Source organism: Sinocyclocheilus grahami, unplaced genomic scaffold, assembly GCF_001515645.1.
Source record: "Sinocyclocheilus grahami isolate Dianchi unplaced genomic scaffold, SAMN03320097.WGS_v1.1 scaffold1470.1, whole genome shotgun sequence".
NCBI lineage: Eukaryota > Metazoa > Chordata > Actinopteri > Cypriniformes > Cyprinidae > Sinocyclocheilus > Sinocyclocheilus grahami.
The window spans coordinates 125,784-140,913 of NW_015506649.1; the positions used below are offsets into that span (position 1 = coordinate 125,784).

General features: G+C 39.3%; 1 protein-coding gene across 1 annotated transcript in view; it reads right to left on the reverse strand.

Moving 5' to 3' along the window:
• Positions 1 to 996: 996 nt before the first annotated feature.
• The window catches only part of LOC107570534 (uncharacterized), a 21,421-nt gene continuing 7,287 nt past the window's right edge, over positions 997 to 15,130 (reverse strand). The window contains exons 8-15 of the mRNA XM_016256762.1: positions 14,440 to 14,646; positions 10,125 to 10,300; positions 9,651 to 9,742; positions 9,433 to 9,524; positions 8,345 to 8,416; positions 6,350 to 6,934; positions 4,999 to 5,099; positions 997 to 1,395 (exon numbers count right to left, since the gene is read on the reverse strand). Coding sequence (XP_016112248.1) covers positions 1,246 to 1,395; positions 4,999 to 5,099; positions 6,350 to 6,934; positions 8,345 to 8,416; positions 9,433 to 9,524; positions 9,651 to 9,742; positions 10,125 to 10,300; positions 14,440 to 14,646 — 1,475 coding nt within the window. The 3' untranslated portion in view covers positions 997 to 1,245. The remainder of the gene's footprint in view (positions 1,396 to 4,998; positions 5,100 to 6,349; positions 6,935 to 8,344; positions 8,417 to 9,432; positions 9,525 to 9,650; positions 9,743 to 10,124; positions 10,301 to 14,439; positions 14,647 to 15,130) is intronic.

Sequence of the window (15,130 nt, forward strand, 5' to 3'; positions counted from 1 at the left end):
AATAGATTCAAAACAGAAAAGGAATAGATTCAAAAGCAAATAACTTTCAACAGGAAGGGAAAAGGTCAGCATCTGTGAATGGCCAATAGCACTCTCTGGAAGCCCATTTTTGAATTCTTGCTCAGGGGTTTGCCTCGACACCCACCAGTCATGATGGCATGATTTCTCTTTCAAACCAAGCAACTGTCCTCTGTTTATACCCTGCAGCACTAAGGCCCCGATATACTTCAAGCTAAAATCAAGTACGAACTGGTGTGATGTCATTTTGAACAAAGCCCGGCCAAAAGTTAGTTTGGAGTTTGTTTCAGGAAATCAAAGCGGCTTGCCAGAAACGTTTGCTTTGACTGTCAACACCTTTAAACAACCATTGGTCCGTGGTGGTTACGTAATACAGTAGGTAACTGTGCTCTGGGGCCCTGCCTTCATCAATGGTGAAATCTTGTGGTTCATTTCTTCTGTTCAGTCTGTCGAGATCAGACATGAGTAAAAACCTGAACACACCAGAGAGCTGCTTTTCAGTAGAAACTGAAGTTGTAATTCTAATTGAAACTGACACTGACACTGTTTATTTCATGTTTAATACTGTAAATCTGCTTGCTTTATCAATTGTATAAAGTGCTACATAAATAAGCGACTTGCCTGGAGTACCGAATTGCAAACCTTGTGCAAACATATGCACTTCAGTATGATCAGATGCTTTCTTATTGGAATAGTTTGCCCAAAAATGCTGTTTACTAACTAGACAGTTTACTAACCCTCAGGCTATCCAGCCAGGAGTCATTTGGATTACTTGTGGATTATTGTGATGTTTTTATCAGCTGTTTGGACTCTCATTCTGACGGCACCCATTCACTGCAGAGGATGCATTGGTGAGCAAGTTTCACCAAATCTGTTCCAATGAAGAAACAAAGTCATCTACATCTTGGATGGCTTGAAGGTAAATCTGAAGGGTAAATCTAAGGCTAAAATCTTTAGCAAATTTTCACTTTTGGCGAACTTCTTCTTACCACTGTCATTTTTGTTCTATGTTTATTTTGTTATTGAGAGAAGAGTGTGTAGCACATATTTACATATTCATCTAATCTCTGTTCTCAGCAGCGTGGGCGGCATCATGATGTTCACAAACAGTTCACCACTGCTCAGGTATTTCAAACTTTTTTTTACCCAAGTGAAGAATGAAAAAGAACTTCACCATAAGTATATTGGGGCCTTTCGCAAAACTCATTGAGTTTCAGGCTGTTTCAGTCAGTCTCTCGGGTTCTTGGGAACTTTGATGATAAACTCCATGGGGTCTTTGGCCTTGTTGCTGAAAGCCCTTCGAATGGCATCCACCGCGTGTGGATGTGTAACACCTTGGAGGGACTCTCCGTCTACCGACACCAGCTCGAATCCAGCCTAAACACACACACAAAGAGAGATTTCTAGAAAAGTTCAGGTGTAGGACTTGATCATTAATGCAGATGTCTGTTTTCCTGACACATCCCTGAGTATTTCTGGCAGAGCGCATACAGGCATGCGCTGTCTGAATGGCAGGAAAAAGCAGATGCTGCAGGCACAGGATGCCACTCGTTTCCTTTGTTCTCCTTCGTTAATACCTGTGAATGATCTCATCTGGCCTGCTTCAGACTGTGTGTGTGTGTGTGTGTGTGTCAAAGCTCTGCCAGTGGATTACATCAGCTTATTATACTTCAGAAATTAATGTTTTTCTCTCTGATTGTAACCTTTGGCAGACCAGAAGCACAGATGTTTGGGTCTTTCAGGTCAAAAACACGACATATCCACCAGCTCTCATCTAAACTCATTATCCTATCTCTGACAAAACTAACAGCATTAGGCTCAATTAAATATAAGAGGGAAACAGTCAAATCAGAGTGAGCTGGACCAAATTATGTACACCAGTCTCTAGGTGTGCATAACCCAAAAGTCAAACACTCACACAGATGCAGGAGCGTGTTTTTGGAATTATGTCTTTCCTGCCAGGAAAAAAGTACAAAGTACAGCTGAGCTCACAAACGCTCTTTAGTTCAAAGTAGGCACATTTCCTCAGTCACGATCTCTTACCAGGATGCACCTGTTTAGTGAACTCTATACACCCATCCTTAGTGGTCAGGGTCTGTTTTCATGCTCTTCATAGGTCAGAACAAACACTGTTGTCCTCTTATAGAGGACATTATATTTCTCTTTTCATTCTCACATAAATAAAACTGGAAAACATTTATTATTTTGGCTTATTATTTTCAGCTAAGAGTGTAATTTCTTCTGTGAACCACAAAAAAAGGTATTTTGAAGAATGCTGGTGACAAAAAAACCCCCCACATTTCTTAAATGTGACATTTCTCAAAATGTTTTCTTTTGAAATTGACAGAAGAAAGAACAACTTTACACTAAGACTATTCCAGTCATAGTGAGTGAACCCAAAAGCAGAACACAAGAACTACTTAAGAGCATTATTAAGAGTATTTCAAAACATTATCCTTAATGCAACAGACTTTTTTTGTGTCCCTTAATGGTCATTTAGGGGCCTAAGATTTGTTTAAGCTGACATCCCCTTCAAACAGCACTTACATTAAGGAGACCGCAGGGACATCATCAGTCTTTTTTTGTATGCCATCTGCCTTTTTGACTAAAAACAAATCACCAAAGCATTCTATGGTTTCAGAGGACAAGAGGAGTCATTTATCAGTGGATAGCAGAGTACATCACTGTGTGCGTGAAGAAAGAAAGAGCAAGAAGGAGAAAGAAGATGACTCAGGGAAGAGGAGAAATTCATGTGTTTAGTGCTACTACGGCTGAATAGAAACATATTTTCAAATATTTTCAGATTTTTCACCTTCTGAAACTTCAAACCCAAATCCACAAATTTAAGTTCCTTGGAACTGTATTTATTTATTTATTTTGATATAACTATTTGCATGCAATTAAAAAAACAATTAGGAATTGTCATCAACCGTTACTCTAGCAACTACACAGTAATGTGATAGAACGTCAGAACGTCTCAGCGACCACAAGCATCATCCTAGCAACCACTCACAACACACTAATGGCTTAGCAAATACTGGGAAAGTGATCAAGCCAACTTGTGGTGGCAAGTTTTGCACAGACAAAAGACCCCTGAAATTTTCTCCAGAAAATCTCTAAATACAGTGAAATCTGTTATTAAACTGAAGCCCTCTGTATTTATAAGCTGAAGAATGACTATCAAGATCAACACAACAGACTATAATTAAAATGGAAAAGAGAGTGCTGGACTAATTACACATGAGCCGAACGAGTAGACTCTATGGAGCCCCACCACATACACAACACCTAACCTCCGTCTGCCATGTGTGTCAACAACGTTTGATAAGAGGGATGTGACTGCAGACAATGTGTGACAGAAACCTGACCTCCAAGCTGCTGGAGCTTACTTGCCGCTCAGATAATAGAGTTATCAGTTAGACTACAGGAAGCTTGTCAACAGGGCGCTCCACACTTTCCCTCTGCAGGCCTGTTAATCTGCAGAGCTCAGTGAAGATAGCCGCTCTGAAGAGCCTCTCATGGCTTCAGGGTGAGACAACAAGTGAATTGAGTGGAATGTAAATTAGTCGGCCTTTGGTATGAATGGAAATACCCACTAGTCTTCACACCAAGTCCAGGAGGAAGCCAGAGATGAGTGGATGTTCTTGGCAACTGAAGGGTTTTGAGCCTGACACCAGATCTCCTGAGTGTGGCAAGTGCTGTTATCTGATAGGCTGTAATCGACAAGGATGCGGCTTCTCTTGAAAAACACACACAAAAGTACACATACACACATGGGATTCCAGGGTTTTAACCTTTTATGTGGGGTCACAGAGGTGCTGTTGGTATCGTGCCCTCGCCTGCTGTGACCTTTAGCCCTTATTCTGCCTCACTTTGTACAGGTGCAAAGACCTGGATATTGTCAAGACACGGTGGCACATAACACGGTAGCATGACAACCAGCTTCGTGCTTGATCTAACAGGTCCATCAGGACAAAGAAAACAACGTGTTGGTCTACCAGTAAGACCATCACCAAACTAGAACTAACCAGAGTAAACCAGCCTGGACCAAGCTGGTCTTTTCAGTAGAGATGTACAGCATGAGATTATGTGCAAAATGCTTCCTTAAAAAGAAGCAGCAGACTCAAATATTGTTTTCTGGCCTGGCTGAAGTAATTCATCAATGATGAATGAGTTGCGCCACTTAAGCATATAAAAATGCCTCTGCACTTACATAACATAACTGAGTGCTAGCTTTAACCAAAACAGAAATCAAAAGGCCTGCAGCTGTTGATCATATACCAGACCTTCCTAATAATGATTGGGAGTCAAACACACTATTCATCAACTAATAATGCCAGGATGAATCCAACCAGCAGTATCCTTATACATTATTTGCAGAAATGGTATAAAATCTGTTAAAAGAGTTTGTGTGTGACACTTAGTTGCAAGTAGGCGCTCCTCTTAAGAACATATTCCACTTTGCCTTGTTTGAGTTCAGATTCAAAAAGCAAAACTATGGTTGGTCACTGGACATATGGTGCCCTGTGCATACCTTGCATCAGTGTTATAGTTGAGAGTCAAGACACGTCCACATGCTCCCAAGTCAGAGTCCATGACCATATTTTCAGTGTCTTGGTCTTGTAATAGACTCAGAAACGTGAAATTGATTCTCTTCTAGTCTTGGCCTTGAGTCTAAGTCAACCTAGTCAGACTTCTGTTCTCTGTCTCAAATATGCTTGTCTAGACCAGAGGTTTTCAAACCTGTCCTGGAGGACACCCAGCGCTGCACATTTTGTATGTCTCCCTCATCTAACACCTGATTCAACTCATCAGCCCGTTAGTACAGACTGCAAGACCTGAATTGGGTGTGTATGATAAGTGAGACATAAAAAATGTGCAGGGCTGAGGGTCCTCCAGGACAGGGTTGAAAACCCCTGGTCTAGACTACAACACTGCTTAGCCTGCTGTAGCTGAATCTATATGAAGAGGATCAGTTACCTTCAGAACATCACTAGTAGATGCCGCTCCTCCTGGAAAGATCTTCTCTATCTTCACCATTGGCTGCACCTTTGACTCAATCCCACCTGAGATGCTTATTCCTGCAAAAAGAATAAGATCTAAGAATAAGAATAAGATCATCTAACCATCCACAAGTTAACGATGACTTCATCTCTCTCTCTATATATGCAAGAAACAAACACTGTATAACCAATTACATTACATTATTTATATTCTTATATTGTTGTAGGCTGTTTACTTGTATGCATGTGGAAAACTGAGCTTTTGATTGTGCCATAAAAATAGTCCAGACTAAACATATTAGAGATGTCAGCAGATGTCCACCAGCTGAGCAACTGTCATTAAGACAAATAGAAATAATAATGTTTAGCTTTCTCCCAGTCAATTATAGACCTTCTTGAATGGGACTGCACTCTATTACTGCTGGGTTACTTCTTGCACTGGGCAATTCACTGCCATCTTCTGGTGAGGAGAGAAGAAGAACTGAAGAAGAATCTCTTCTTTAATACCAACCTATCAGTGATTGTATGGTCTTTTTCCACAAAGTTCTTATTTCTTATTCTGTCAGTGTACACTACATTCTTAGAAAAAAAGTTGACTCTGGGGCAGTACATTTTCAAGGGGTACATTTTTATACATTATTTACCTCTAAAGGGTGCATATTAGTAACTTAAAGGTACATATTAGTACTGAAAGTGTACATATACCTTTTACACATACCTTTTAAAAGGTAACCACCCCAGTGACAGCTTTTGTAACTTTTTATTTTTGAGAGTGTAGGGCATTGTGGGTCCAGAATGAACCACATGCTCTGCAAATCTACTATATTAATAGGATTTAGTCATACTATTATACTCAGAAACAGAGATCTGAACAAACCCCTAACCCTAAGTATTAAACTTTGGAATGTAACTCATCAGGCACTGTTTATATTACAGACTTGAGCAGAGATTACTTTTCTAGGTGATCAAACATAATTTTCCCCTGGTGAATGATAAAAATGTCATGACTCACAATGAGGGAGGGACCTAAACCATGTCTATGGATCAAAATATAATAGAGATATGAGTGTGGTAACTTGGGCCAAAAAGAAACCACCTATCAACCCAGAACCCCCTATAATCCACATAGCGACATGATTTAAGAAACTGCAGTGCAACCTGGCAACCAACCAAAACACCCTAGCATTGTGGAGGCAACTTTTGCATAGGCAAGCTGTATTAACATTTCATAAATGTATAATCAAGTTATTTTAGTCAAAGATAAATGGGATGTCTGTCATTTGAGAAACATTTCCACATAAAGTCAGGACTCAGTGAAAGTAACTCACCAAGGGACTGTTTGGTCTTAGAGATAGAAACCGTGGATAGTTCATACTCTTGCTCTGGTGGGGTTTCTTGGCTGTCTGAGTGTCCATTCACTGGTTCTTTCCAGTCCTGATCTGAGCTGGGCGCAAACACCTGGGTCAACGGGGTCCTACTCCGGCGGTGTGCACTCATTACAGTATACTTTACCTCTTTACCATTCTGGGATTTGTCTGTTTTTATTCTATGTCCATTCCTATAAGGGGATCTCCCTCGCTCTGGGACAGAATCACCCCTGCTGGTTAAAGAGTCATGGTGTGATGTCCTGGGGAAACCGTTGTCTCTTCTCTGGGGGGAGCGTGCGATGCGTTCCGTGCCGTGAGAAGACTCTGAGTGAGGCCAGCCAGGACGAGCAGGACTCAGTGAACGATTACGAAGCGAGTCTGTGATGTAAGTGTCCACTGGTACATCCAAGAGAGGTGTGAAAGCTCGAGGAGGAGGAAGTCGTCCAGTTGGTAAACCCGCCAAACGCAGCAGTTCCAGATCTTCAATGAGCTGCCGTTCTCTCTCCAGATCTTGCACTGGCTGAAGGTGGAATCCACCACGGTAATCTGTGATACAAGAGGATATTAAAACCATTTCTCACACACTCTCACTCTTTTCACACTGAGTTTAACCCCAGGTTATCATCAGTCTAAACCCTGCTTTTAAACCCAGGTAAAGGAATTTTACACACTTGTAATTTAGTTGCGGGGTTAGCACCACCTTTTATGAAACCCTTCTCTGGAGCAGGGCTAGCACTGTTATCCCTGCATCACGGTGCTGAACTTGTGCAGTGTGAAATATTGTGGTGTTACAATATTATGGTTCGATGATTAGCAAAAGACATCTAATTACATGCCTCATATTTGAGTTAAGAGACTGTTCTGTTCTTACCTTTATAGTCCAAAAAGTCCATTCAGGGCAATATATAGGATTCTGTTTACCCGAGGTTAAAATCTACCCCGGGTTAACTATTTCCAGTTTCAAAAGTCCTTTTTACACCAACTGTAAGTGTGGCTAAAATATAAAAAAAAAATTGGGGGGCTGCTGGATGTCAAGGTACAGTACAAGGCATTGCCATCTGATATCACCACAGTACCACTAGACACATGTTAATTTATAGAGAATTCAGAATCAAAGAATTTAATCGCATTCACACACAAGTTCCTCCTCCCACAAACATACTTATAAATGGTTTAAAAGCTGAATTAATTTACATCTCCTTAAATCAGTGCAGATGTTACGAAACCTCACACACACTTTCCCTTTCATCCAGAAATGTGATCGACAATCACACATTCATATCCATTGAGTAAGCAGCGGTGTGGCGTTGCATACAAGCACATCTCGCTCAGATTTCAGGGGCCTCTAGCACAGAGAGTTTTGAATTACTCCTCTGTGGACATTACAAAGGAGCTGCATTAAGCCTCAGACCTGCGTGGGTGGACACTTGAAGGTTAAACAATGCAAGGCGCCTTTCTTGCATTTCAGAAACAACTTCCATTCAAAAGTCAGAGGCACATTACAGCCCAACACTGTGGACAATGACAGCGGGCACTGTGCACTCTAAGGTTAGAGGTTAGGAGGTCATGCAGTGTCAGCAGCAGAAAGAAACAGGCAGGCTATATGGCAATAAGAGACAGATTATCTTCTTTTGGCAGTGATGCATGTTCGGCATCCTGCAAATGATGCATTTGTGTTGAACTGCACAGGATTATTATCAAAAAGTGATGGTAGTGTACAGTAACAAGGGTTTTAGATGAGAGGGATTGTGTGTGTGGATTAAATATCAGCAACAGGAAATTTGTAGTGTATAGATTCATTTCAGGATATGAAATGGCTGGTTCAGAGGAGATTTTGTGGTTATATAATTTCCTACAGGGATCAGCTGAAGGACATTGCACAGCACTGAAAAATGGATGAGTAAAAACAAGAGAAATGAAGAAATAGGATTCCAGTTCACACCAGAAGGAGGTTACCTGGGATGGGCGTTATTAGATGGCGACGGGGTGTTCCACCATGACGAGGAGAACGCAGGACAGGAGACCTTACTGGGGAACCACAAAAACACTCTATAAATAATTCACATTTATGACAATGGATTCAGATTAAAATCCAGATTTTTCTTATGAATTTCTTTACAAAACTACATACTTTTATATTTATTTATTTTTTTGGACGATTTATAACAAGGAAAAGCATCAAGTGCTCAACATATATATGAATTTGTTAAATGCTATTAAAATCATCCCAGGATGCTGTTTGACAGAAGCTCAGCTGAAGTATTGCTTTGTTTGTTTGTTTGGTCACTATATACAGTGGGTACGGAAAGTATTCAGACCCCCTTAAATTTTTCACTCTTTGTTATATTGCAGCCATTTGCTAAAATCATTTAAGTACATTTTTTTCCTCATTAATGTACACACAGCACCCCATATTGACAGAAAAACACAGAATTGTTGACATTTTTGCAGATTTATTAAAAAAGAAAAACTGAAATATCACATGGTCCTAAGTATTCAGACCCTTTGCTGTGACACTCATATATTTAACTCAGGGGCTGTCCATTTCTTCTGATCAGCCTTGAGATGGTTCTACACCTTAAGTTGAGTCCAGCTGTGTTTGATTATACTGACTGGACTTGATTAGGAAAGCCACACACCTGTCTATACAAGACCTTACAGCTCACAGTGCATGTCAGAGCAAATGAGAATCATGAAGTCAAAGGAACTGCCTGAAGAGCTCAGAGACAGAATTGTGGCAAGGCACAGATCTGGCCAAGGTTACAAAAAAAATTCTGCTGCACTTAAGGTTCCTAAGAGCACAGTGGCCTCCATAATCCTTAAATGGAAGACGTGTGAGACGACCAGAACCTGCAATATAACAAAGAGTGAAAAATTTAAGGGGGTCTGAATACTTTCCGTACCCACTGTAATTCCCATGCTTCTACTTGAGTTGTATTATTACTCTAATTTATGGAAAACATTCATAATACAAAATGAGTAGGTATCTAAACTTTTGACTGAAAATTTAAAAAGCTTAAGTTTCAAGTGAAATGTTTTCTTACCAGAGCGGTTTTTTAGTATGTCATAGGCTTCAAGCTCAAAGGGCAAAACCATACTGTCAAAACGGCCCAGATCTGTGGGAGGGATGATCATTCTACATAAAAGAAAGTGAATGTTAAATTAAAACATTCCATATAAAGTAAAGTAAGTGACTGCATGAGTAGTGCAGGAGATATTTGAATATATGCATTTCAGAGGCTGACATTTTAACACTCCTTACCTAACCTCCCTCAGCAGCAGAAGCTTCTCAGGCTTGTCCAAGATGGCCAGCAGGGGGCGCACCAGATCCTCAACCACACGCTCAACTAGAAACTAAAGAGCAGGAGGAGATGCCCTAGTTCAGCTATTTAGTCCTGATAATGTGAACTAGTCACCAGCACAGGGATTAGACAGTCTAAATCTCACCAAATTTGTCTAAAGCACGAAACACTCTTGCAATTTAGGGCTCACAAACTGTCAATTAAGAACTACACAATTTTGAAGTAATGAAGTAATATGGGCTTTATCAGGATAACCGTAGCATTGCCTACATTGAAAGACGTTTTTAGGATTAATTTTTTTTTACAGTGTACTGTAGAATTCAGATGCCTTTTCTAGTTATCCACATAAACATTTGAAAACCCTGTAAACTTGTACATGTATAAAGTCATAATTGAGACCTTTTTCCAACCCAGCAGACATTTAGATGACTCACCCTTTTACAGTGTCTCATGACAGCCGCCACCTCATCCGCGTTGAGCAGCTTGCAGGCCATATCCTCCAACATGGCCATGGTCTCTGGGCTGGGGATGGGGCTGTGCTCCCTCATTCCAGCACGAGTCTCTCTGGGAGAACTCAACAGGTTAATTATGGGTCGACCCCGCTCTTTACCTGAGGACACAAGTGCTAGAGTCAGTCTACAAGCTCTGATGACAGCAATTCTCATTTAAAGATCTATGGTTTTGGCATCTGTGGTTCAATGAAGAATTAAGCTTTCCATTGCACAAAAGGTTTTTATGGAAAAAGGTTCTTTAGATTATTAAAATGTTCCTCACAGCAGGGAAAAAAATATTTTAAGGTCATTGTAAGGTTCTTTGGGGAACTAAAAATATTTCTTCTATGGCAGGGGTGTCCAATCCTGCTCCTGGAGGGCCAACGTCCTGCAGATTTTAGCTCCAACCAACTCCAAATTGCTTGCCTAAATATTTCTAGTGAGTCTGAAGACCTTCACTGTGTTCGAAATTGCCCCTATACCCTTAAATAGGGCACACATTTGAGGGTACAGGCATTTTTAGTGGTGTCTGAAACCTTATTGGACATTATCGAATGCACTCATTCAATCCCACAATGCACAGCAATAACGAGTGTACAACTGATGTATGCTCAACAGCTAGAGAATACCCATAATGCACTGTGAGAGTCACGCGGCGAATGAATTGTCGCGTCTCGCCAGAAGGCATATTTCCATTGTGGTCCTTGATTTAAGAAAACAATTTTAGTGACGACAGGCATTTTTGGCATACATTTCATACTAATTACAAAACATAAATATAATTTTCACACTCAAACACACACCAGAGGCAATGTTCACAACAGTACAATAATCCAAATCTGTCAAATTTAAGACAGCCTATCTAAAAACATTTTCTTCACTCTTTTACTAAAACCCTGTCCAAAGACAAATTATTCCACTCCTGTGCCCCTGAATACGCAAATGCCCCTTGTCCATAGAAAGTCTTAAACCTGCATAAATGACGATCCATAATGCTCTGTCTAGTAAAATAACCATGTCTTAATTTAACCTGGGAAAAATAAGAATTAAAATACACTGAATGTACCATTTTTAGATTCAGAAGTGCCAATCTTTTTTCAATAGTTAACCATCCAAGCTGCTGAAAGTGTCTATTTTCCACATGACTAAAACATTATAATCTTAAAACAAATTTCAACAGTTTGTTTTGTGACTTTTGTAATTTTGCCATCCACATACTAGATAAATCAATAATCTAAGAGTTACAAGCATACTCAAAATGACATTGAACAAGTCCTATAGCAAGCACCATTTTTGAAAGCAACCTGTATGAGTTGCTTTCTTATGTTGAACATAAAAGAAGATATTTTGAAGATATGTTCACTAAAAACTAGTATATCTTGCAATGTATTTGATTCTAGCATTCACTTTTTAAAGTTCTTTGCCTTAAGCAAATTATAATTTGACCCAAAGAGAATGGATTCTGATTGACTCACTAAAAACTAGTATATCTTGCAATGTATTTGATTCTAGCATTAACTTTTTAAAGTTCTTTGCCTTAAGCAAATTATAATTTGACCCAAAGAGAATGGATTCTGATTGACCTAGATGTAATAAAAGCTTATTTTCAGTCAGTCATTCCTTCACCTTAACAAGCTCCTCATATAATTTCTCCTGAATTCGTTCAGTCTCCATATCTGTGACTAAAAGAGCAGCAGCATCAGCATATAAAAACATATTTCCCTCACATGCAGCCTGATTATCAATTATATATAATAAAAACAATAGTGGACCAAGTACGTTGCCCTGCGGAACCGCATTATTCACAATTTTACCCTCAGAACATATCCCTCCCACGTCTACCTTCAGCACTCTCCCTGTTAGATAAGAAGCCAACCAAGATTTTACTGTACATGAAAAACCCAGAGCACTTACTTTGTCTAATAATATTGAATGGTTAACAGTAGGGATGCACCGATACTGAGCTCCTGTACTCATACTCGTACTCGTTAAAATGCCCCGATACCAAACGCCGATACCACACAGCATGTGATAAGTGCCATATTCAGACAAAGAAACACCAATAATAGACAGCAGAATTTAGTTATTAGAGATTAAAGATGTCTACGAAGTATATGTATGCAATTAATATAATGTTAAACATTCAGTATTGACTGTATAGCTGATGTGCACGAGCTGTTAAGCAAATCACGCTGAGTGAATATCCCTTTCTTACAGACATCACTGGAAAGCTTGTAGTTACTTAAGCATACACGACTTTCTGGCGAAAATGAATCTAGCAGCCTGTGTGAAATGCGCTAGGCTTTCCTCTCATTCTGCATCAGTACAAATACGTGCACACGTTGAGCATGTTTTGCTTGCTTGAGCGTTTCTGCATTATATGAGTGGCTTTGGAAAATAAATCACTGCACGTTTCAAATGAAAAAATGTGACTTCTATTTCTGAAAATATCACAGTTAGGATATTTATAACCAGTGGTTCCCTGCATTATTTCAGCAAAGCGCGTGATTACAGTACTAAGTCGCTCCAATGGAGCAGCTCTAATGCTGTTAAATTAAAGATGATGTACCATAGAGCAAAAAAATGAACAGTGAAAGTAACAAAAACTTGTAAAATACATTTTAATGGGCATAATTAAGTGTGAAAATAGCAGAAGGATATACAATCAAACCAAAAATTATTCCGAGACCAGATATCATTTTTGATATTTTTTTACTAATGGGTGCAGGACACTATAGCTCATATCTGTCATATTTTATTACCAATTTCTAAACTATAGCGAATAAACTGTGATAATGTGAGAAATGTTGAAGGTGTCTGAATAAATTTTGGTTTGACTGTATCTATTTGATAAATGAAGTTAACCAACTAACATTATACATACTCTTTTGGTTTCTGTACCCAATATTTAAAAAATTTACAAATGCAATGAAAATATTGGTATCGGTACTCAGTATCGGCAAGTACCAAAAATAAAAGTATCAGTATTGGGGCGAGTACTGGAAAAAGTGGTATCGGTGCATCCCTAGTTAACAGTATCAAAAGCTTTCTGCAGATCCAGCAGAAATATACCACGTTTCCTCTATCAGTCTCTTTCCTAATAAAAGCTGTCAAATATAATAAGCAAGTGTCAGTTGAATAAGACTTTCTAAAACCTGACTGAAATCATAAATTCATTTATTTTTTACTTAAATACTCATAAATCTGCTTGAACACCACTTTTTCTATTATTTTAGAAACAACACTCAATATAGAAATTGGTGGATAATTTCCTGGACCCTGTCTGCTTCACTTCTTAAATAATGGAATAATTGTTGTTATCTTTAGCTGCCAATTTTCCAGTTTCAAATGATTATTAAACAACAAGCACAAACTATACAAAAGCGGCAGTCCTCACGGTGAACTCGGTGCCCAAATTAACTGACTTGTTTTCATTTACTCCTTCAAGTGAACTGTATTAGTGACCTAATGTAGGGAATAGTGAACAAGGGTATAGGGGGCAATTTTGGATTCAGCCCTTGATTAGCTGGTTCAGATGTGTTTAGTTGCCAGTTTCAAATGATTATTAAACAACAAGCACAAACTATACAAAAGCGGCAGTCCTCACGGTGAACTCGTGCCCAAATTAACTGACTTGTTTTCATTTACTCCTTCAAGTGAACTGTATTAGTGACCTAATGTAGGGAGTAGTGAACAAGGGTATAGGGGGCAATTTTGGATTCAGCCCTTGATTAGCTGGTTCAGATGTGTTTAGTTAGGGTTGAAGCTAAACTCTGCAGGACAGTGGCCCTCCAGGCACAGGTTTGGACACTGTTCTAGGACATCACTGCGAAAACCCCATTTTTAAGAGTGAACTTATTGCAAATATGTACAATAAATTGTAATGTTACAAGGTTAAAATGTTACAAAAATACAAAAAGACATTGGCAAATCTGACTGGCTGACAAGCTGTGATTAGCTTGGAGTTTTCAATGCGTTTCTAAGTTTCTGACTCTGTTTTTGCTGCAGTAGGCACTGTATAGAAGGCAGCTATGCAATTCATCATTAGTTGAGCAAAACCACAGGGGATGGACTCAAGGCCACTCCAAGGGAATTACTGCGGAACAGTGTACAGCAAAGCAGCTCTCTGATTTAGCCTCTTTAAAAACTCATTATGCTGCTTTCTGGTTTTTCAAATGCAAATATCTTCCTCAGCTACTCCCTGGTATCTACAGAAAGTGATCATCATCAAAGTCTGTTAAACCATATGTGGACTCACCCGGTTTGTTATCTAAATGTTTCGGGGATTTGGATCTTCCTCTGTGTCCGTCCCCTGTCCCTTTGTCCTTCCTGTCTCTGGAGGACGACCTTTCTCTCCTGCGTCCGCTTTTAAAGAGCAAGCTGACAAAGGTTTTGGAGCGCTGCAGGGTGTTTCCCTCCATCTCTACCTTGTCCTTTTGATGCTTCTTTTTCTTCTGCTTGTCCTCTGCTCAACATTCAAGCATAAACATGTCAAAGAGTGACCTCCAGGCAAAGAAGTTTGAGTTAAATTATATACTGAATAAATAAATGTTCATAAATAAAACTTAAACATGCCCAAGTGATCAAATTAATGTATTATAGGTGGCAAAGGTTGCAAGTTAAGCCCTGAGCAATGGAGACCCAGAAACTGGAGAGTTCCTGAGATCACAATCCTGTTTCATCACTACTGTGTCTTCGAGAAAGTCATTTAACCCCAGGTCACTGCAGGTCGAGAGCACTTTTTGGTTAAAAAAATCAGGTAGAAATAGCTTTTTTGGATAACAACAGCTATTTGCGAAATAAAATAAAAATAAAAAACAGCTACTCTGAATTCTCACAAAGTCATGTCACAAGCCAATGTCACAAATGGACATAATGGAGTCATTTTTCACTATATATATATATATATATATATATATATATATATATATATATATATATATATATAT